General features: G+C 28.6%; 1 protein-coding gene across 22 annotated transcripts in view; it reads right to left on the minus strand.

The window, feature by feature from the left end:
- The window catches only part of LOC106687821 (F-actin-monooxygenase MICAL3), a 207,907-nt gene that overhangs the window by 67,463 nt on the left and 132,645 nt on the right, over positions 1–7,799 (minus strand). Inside the window, exons 1-3 of one of the 22 annotated variants that reach the window (XM_014431931.3) lie at positions 5,074–5,177; positions 2,481–2,580; positions 741–864 (exon numbers count right to left, since the gene is read on the minus strand). The exons of 17 other annotated variants lie outside the window; for them this stretch is intronic. In XM_014431931.3, the coding sequence (XP_014287417.1) occupies positions 741–745 (5 nt within the window). In that variant the 5' untranslated portion in view covers positions 746–864; positions 2,481–2,580; positions 5,074–5,177. Of the gene's footprint in view, positions 1–740; positions 865–2,480; positions 2,581–4,904; positions 4,928–5,073; positions 5,192–7,799 lie in introns of those variants that run through there. 4 more of the 22 variants (XM_014431941.3, XM_014431930.3, XM_014431929.3 and 1 more) reach the window with 4 other exon arrangements.

Here is a 7,799-nt window from a genome sequence, read left to right on the forward strand (position 1 = left end):
TATCCATGGGATGTGAGATTTAAATATTTAAAATGTTAAGAAACTGCTGTATCATATTCATTCATTTTATTGCTTGAGATGACTGTGCCTCAAGATAAAATGAGCATACGAGGTATTCTATGAAAACTAAACTCTGTGTTCTTCACTGCTGAAAACGCAATACATACTTGGCACTCGAAGACAAAGATGGGTTTCATGTGTATACGAATGAAAAAAAAAATCGAAAACTTCAGAGATGTCTCTGAACAACATTATAGCAGTTATCGAAGTGAGAAAGAATAATTTTCCCACGTTGGGCAGTTGGTGGACTTCCTCCCTTTGACTTCCTCCGGTGTAGACTTACAGTCGAAGTCACTTCCGCTTGAGGCAATGGTACTTCAGAAATTAAAAATAAACATGACCTATGAGCTATTGACCAAATTTTACATGAGACTAAAAAAAATAATTTTAACAGTTAAAACTAATTAATTATTTTTATTTTACTAATTTTCATTGCTTTATGTAAATATTTTATTAAATTTATTTATTCCATAAATATTTTATTTTATTAATTAAGTTAATATTTTATTTATTGATACTCATTTATCAAAAGTAAAAATAAAATGAATTTTATTTAATATTAAAAGTACGTATGGAATATTAATACATTATTTTTAAAAACTGGAGTTCAGTCATTCAATAACAAAATTGTTACGTGCCAAGAAAACAAAACGAACTAAAAACTCAACTTAGAAACTTACCTCATTATAGCGTTTGTTAATCTAGAATGAGCTCATATTTATTTTCAATCATATACATAATTTAATTCTTCATAACTTGGGTATATTTGACGAGATACAAAGATTTTTATGACGGATATTGTTTCTGGAAAGAGATACAAGACAGGTTGGCTTGGAAATAAATAAGAGAAAACTTAGATTAAAAAAAAAAAAAGAATTAAATACTTTCTAGGCAATAAATTGAGAAATAGGTACTTTGATAAATATTTCCACTTAAAAAATTAGACTGATTTCCTAAAACAGAATAGGTTCCGTTTCCAAAACAGATTGAACATTATTAGATTGGCTCTGTGAACAATGCGATTAATAATTGGTATATATTTTTGCTAGATTTATTCCCGAAAATAATACACATTGGGATGTTTTTGAAAGTCTTCGGAGGAGAATGAGAGGGGGGGGGGGATTTTGTATCAGATTCATAACTTCCATTCACGGTTTTAGAGGTTTGATGATGTCTGATATACTTAATATCGGCATTTTAATGTTCTACGTTTTGTAATAATTTAAATTAAAAGTTTTCTGTCGAACTTAGACCGTTTTTTTAAAACTAGATGTGAAAAAAATTGACACTGCCTATCCTTGTATTGTTTCACAGATATAGTTAAATTAAATGTCTTAATTTTTAAATATTGATTTCAAAAATTTAGCATTAATTTAATTAATTAATTATGTTGGGAAAATCAATTATAAATGAAAAAAAAATCAAACGACTTTCAATATGGATACTAATTGAAGAGGAATGGATATAAAAAAGCGTGAGTATTAAATAAGAATGCTTATTTAAAAAATATTTATTTCAATATTATTATTGATAAAATTAATAGAAATTAATTAAATATAAAAGTTCATCTCGTTTTGAGAAATTTCATATCACTATAGAAAAAGAAATAATGGCTAATGGAATATAAATTTTGATAAAACAACTTTAAATAAAAATATATGCACACTAAAACAAAGTAGTGAATCCTTAGTAAATGACAAAGCAATCATTCCTAATTTACATCAGGACTACGCATCGCAGTACCACAGGCTCAATCGATTTGCCCCTGAAAGGGCACTACTAACCTCATGACCTCACGAGAGGTTTAAGTGTGGATGAACTTTGTTCGTGCACTTCGAAATAATACTTATTCATTGTTGGGAATTCTTTTAAAAAAAAAAAAAAGATAATTATAAGGACACACTACTAATAATAAAAGCTCATTCCAACGTATTGATTTTATTTCATAGAAGATAAAAAAATAGGATTTCTATTTTTATTAGGAAATTTAATCAGTAATTACATTTCTAATTATTATTTAACGAAATGAGAGATGAAAGAGTACACAGTATTCATAAAAGATTGATCATATAATTAATGTTTAGATGAACGTAAACCTTAACATCGAATTTTCCGAAAGAGTTTATGAAGATAATTGTATTTAATAATATTAACTTGCGACTATCTATGAATAATTTTTAATTTAATTATTTTTAAAATTAAATTAATTTTATTATAGGAAGACTTCATCCCTATATAGATTAGAGGAGTGTTAGTAGAAGAAGATAGTACCGATATATTTTTCCCTGCTTTTTCTAACAATACAGTATACAAATGCTCAGAATGTGCAGGCCTGGTTGTAAACTTTATAATTCAACAAGGTGGCAAAAATAAATGATTAATATTGATCTATGGAGAAGATAGACATATTAAGTAAATACCTCAACATTCACATTAATCACTGAGACATCTACTACAGCAGATGCTTAATACACGTTACTAGATACACTTCAGAAATTTGTTCTTAATATAAATATTCACCTAAAAAAGATAATAAAAAATTCATATTTATGTATTCTAAACAAAAGTAAAGTAATATAGGTATATAATTTTAGACATATAAAGCAACAAAAATCGTTCCCCGAAACGAGAAAAATCGGATAAATAAAAACATATGAACTGTTGGTCGGGTGGTATTTCATCCTCTAAATTTATGAACATTTTTTATAGTTTTGATAGCGTCCTTAATAGTTCTAACAATATAAGCAAACTGCTAAGGTTGATAAAAAAAAAAGTTACAGGGTCTCAAAATGTCTTCAAACATTTTAAAATGGTATTTTTCAGGTCTTAACATTTCTTCAAGTTCTTGAGAACTCTAAAACTCATAGGGTGTCTACAAGAACTGAATTTTTATAAATCCAACTTCAAAGTTTTAAAATAATGAATAACATTTATCGATTCAGTCTAAACCAAGAAAATGGTAACCTCCATTGGTAATATTTGAGATGAAATGATAAAAATCCAAAACGCTAAATGATTACAATATAAGAAAACTGAGCGATGGATACTTTGACTATACAAAGAGTGGAGTACAACACAAAGATCATTTAAGAGGTTGGTTGGGCAGGTGATGTTTTAAGAGATATAGGTAGGGCAGGTGGCCAACACATGGTCTTTCCTTTACAGTCTAGCCTACACAAAGGATGGTAGAAGTAAAAATATTAATACTTAGCATTAGGAAATTCACAAATCCACAAAAGTGTTGAGAAGAACCAACTGCAAATTGAAGGAAAATGAAAAATGTGTTATATGGAATAAGATAGCATCATAGAATGAGGCTTCAGGCACCGACAAATACCGCAGGGTCTGATCTCAATCCAAACGGGAACGTTTGATTTTTATTTCTTAGCGAAATTCAGGATACGTCACCCTTGTGGGGTAAGAAAAAAATATGGTACGTGTGAACGCCAAAAAATAATAATTTATTTAATATGAGAAAAAAAAAAGAGTAAAAATTAATAGTTGATTTGTTATGGGGTCATCACAAAACGAAGTTCTCAGTGTCTTAAACTTTCAAAATCAACATTTTATCAATTTGGTCGTCGCCAGAACAGAATCAAAAAAAAAATAATTCGATAAATGAAAGACCGGAGATGCAACATCTTACTTTAACATTTTAAAACATTCGAACTAAGACATAAAAAATAAATCCGAAGAAAATTGTATACGGAAGAATAGTTTTAGTAATAGTGTTTTCTTATTATAATGCCATGTGGTAAAACAAGAACAATCGTACATTATATACATCATACAATTAATAGTTCTTAGTCTATCAAACTTTCAAAATCTACTTTATCAATTTGATCACCGCTAGGATAAAAAAAATAAATCCAATGAAGAATAGATACGGAAGAAAAGTTTTGGTAATTATTTTTTCTTGTTACAATGCCATGTGACGAAACAAGAACAATTGTACATATGTATATATACAGTAGATTCACTATACATTATATTTATTACTATTCAAAAAACCCTTTAGAGATAGTCAAAACTGAATAACTTTGTTTTATTATATTATATTATTACTTTATTATTATTATTGCTTTAGATAGTTATTACTGAATAACATTGCTAATATAAACAAATTATTATGAAATAAGATCGAAATTTACTAAGGAATTGGAACATAACTTGATACTATGACACCTCAAGAAACATTTTATGATATTTCAACGAAGGCAATAAAATAGACTTTTTTTGACTATGTGGTTCATTAATGGATCTTATCAGACACATAAAGGCCAAATTCATGGACGGCACTGAAGTCACATCTTACACTTTACCAGGACGAATTTTGATGAGATTCCACTTGACTTATCCAAAAACAAAACTTACACCTTGATAAGCGAAATTTATTATTTAAATCATATGTTTAATATGTTTGAAATTTAGTTTTCAGTATTAGAAACAAAACTATAACCTACAAATGTAAACAGACTTTCGTAAGTTAATCTTTTTACTTTTACTGCACGTAAGTTATTCCTACTATGTCGTTGACACTAAATATTTTACCACTAGTAATTACTAGCAATACAAGACATACGACAACCATGGTCACAAGAAATACGACAAACCATGGTCACAAGAAAATTCCTTTGAAGTGATTTTACTTGAAGAGCAACAGGAAAAAAATTTAAAGCTAATTTTATGTTCTACCACTTTTATTTAGCTAACAGGTCATTTTGGATTTTATAATTTAGATAAGTAAACTACCAAAGCAGTTCAATATCCCAAGATAACAAGTAACCAAACTTCTTATGCAGTAAGAAACAAGTTCAAAATATATTTCCTAACTTAATCAGTACCTCCACATTTTCGTAGTACCAAACATGAACAGGGAACAGTTAAAGATCTTGAGTTACTACAGATTAAAAAAAAAAAAAAAAAAATGAGCATACTATTTTTGACAATCCAACCTGATCAATATATTAGTACCAAAGAATAAGCACCTATATAATAAAAAATCAAACATACCTGTTTTGCATATTTCCTAAAACCACTTATATTTACATTTCCCTACCTCTTAAAAAAAATATGGCAACATTTTATCATATGGAGCTCTAATAATATTTCAAAGACTACGTTAGAAAATGTCAAAACAAATACAGTAGGCCGCTACAGAAGTAATATTTGAAATCATCTTAAAAAACAAAAAATATCATAATTATAACATAACTAATTATAAATTACGAACCGGAACATAAAGAAAAACTAAATGAAAAGTAAATAGTTTTTTCAATTGTTTTCTAGAAGCAATAAGTAAGTTTATCTTCAAGAAGGTTAGGAAAAAGGATTATCATTTACAAAGCATTGTAAGACATGATGAAAATAGGCAGGTCGCGTCTGGGATGTAGAGAGAAGTGGTCCTTAAAAACCACACAATGGGAGCCTCTTGATGGGAGGGGAAAGAAACAAGATTCAAAGGGAACATCCGTGGATACATGGAACCACTATTCCCAAAACTGATAGTCAACGACGTACATAGTTAAAGGCATTTGTAATTAGATATCATGGAAGAGGGCTTCTATAAAAAATATATAAATAAACATGTTTATTATACACATATCTGGTAAGTGTTCTTACACAGTAAGCACATCTCACTTTAACAAAGTAAATAAGACTAACAGTTTAACATGAATCGTGAGTAATTTATACTCGACTATAGGTTTCGTTTAAGGATCATCTAACAATGCGACTGATAATGTATCGCATCATTGCTTCGACAATGGCATACCTAACGGCAAACGTTTTTTATTTTGTGTTTGACTATTTCCATAGATAGTAACATAAACTGGATTTATTAAGTGATAACCATACTAGCTTTAAGACGGTCTTTAAGGGAATCCTAGTAGAGATAGTTAATACAGTATACGGTACTATCTTTGGAATTCTAGTTTTCCCACTATCAAAGTAAATTAGGAATACGTAAATTCAATAACACCTTTAGCCTATAATAAGGGTTTTTCGAAAATCGCATTTATACCGCATCGCATATTTATTTAATCCCTGCAGAACAGTTGAATTGTGGAATGATTTATTTAACTATTTTGTAAAGATAACTAACTACCTGTTTAATATCATTATTTAAAATTTTTATTAATCAATGAAAAAATTAACTACGTAGTGACATACAAAATGCTTTTTCAGGTGTTATTGAATAAAAATATCGTCGGCTTACAAGTGAAACATTGTAACATTAAGTCAACATTTTCTAGTTTTGAGTAATCTGTTTATTCCAGTTATAATTTTAACATGTTAAAAAGATTAAACTCTAAAGAATTTATAAATATAAAAATAAAATTACTATTTCTATAACATTAAAAAAAAAAATTTTCCATCAAATATCTCAAAATTTCAATTTTTAACTTAGTGCATTAAACAAATAAACCAAACAACCTACAAAAAAATCTTTAAAAAATTAAATAATAGCACAGGTTAAGAGATTTCTGAGCAAAGTTTGAATTAAATTCGGAATCGAATAAAATTAAATAACTCATAATAGAATAATTTTAAACTTTGGTTGGCTCTGGACAACACTAATGTGACTTTGTAATTTTTGAATACGCAAAATGTTCGTCTGCTTGATTATTTACAGCTGTTCTGGAGATTCTAGACATTTTATGGATCGAAAATGGCCAATGAGACTCATAAATTTGAGTCATGGCTTAGGGTACAATTACATTATTGGGTCATTTATTATTCAATAAGTTTTTTTTTTCAGTCATAATAAAATATTTAAACAATGATTAAATTATCTTTGACCCGTGACTATTAACGTTCTATTTTCAACTTCTAAAAAACACTGACCCAAGGCAGACTGATCTCCCCTGTAATGAAACAAGGAATAATGACATAATATTGCTAAATCAGCAACGAGAGGTAGGAAAGACCAAGGTCGTAGTAAATCCGACACGGCACAAACATTACTTCAGCAAAAAAGACGATCGTAGATGGAAACCCATTACAGCCTCATGATTTCCGGTTGCGTGGCTAATAGCGTAAAACATGAGAAGTTTTGAGTCCATCATCTCAATATTATTATTGTTTAGATCCATATCTGTCCTCAGTAACTTTATAACCATACATCTCCACCTGTACAATTTGAGCAGCAGAACTCAAACGGTTTTAGATTGTCATGAGTTGTGGTGTCATGAGTCTAAATGAAAAAAAAAACGCTAATGCACTTAAACATGTTCAATAACCTCTTTGAATACACCTCTCCATATAGAGTCATTTTTGAAGGCATGTCAATATTTTCTAGATATCTTAAGATAACATATCACTCAGATGATATGCAACATATGATTATGCTATATAAAAGCATAATTCTCTTCAATTCAAACCATTTAAGGGCAGCATTCTAATATAAAGTTGCATACTCAACAAAACAAAATAATAATTGGCTGTTCATTATCTTTCTGAAATCACAAAAAATTCTATTTATTTTTTTTATCATCATTTAACTTAGCATTTATTGGACGATTAAACTAGAATAGTAATTTCAAAGTAATCCAATATCTTTCGTAGTCTTCAGGTATCTTGATATGTTCAAAAGTCCACTTTTTTTTTTATTCACTCATATAAAAAAAAGTGATTAGGGACATGAATACTATGAGCATAATGGGTAATGGGTACAATAAAGGAATTGCATAATATGTATGAAAAAAAAATTTTTGTAGGAAAATAGCTTTAGGAGAAAA

This window comes from Halyomorpha halys, unplaced genomic scaffold (assembly GCF_000696795.3).
Source record: "Halyomorpha halys isolate HHAL.00 unplaced genomic scaffold, Hhal_1.1 Scaffold1015.1, whole genome shotgun sequence".
In the NCBI taxonomy this organism is placed as follows: domain Eukaryota; kingdom Metazoa; phylum Arthropoda; class Insecta; order Hemiptera; family Pentatomidae; genus Halyomorpha; species Halyomorpha halys.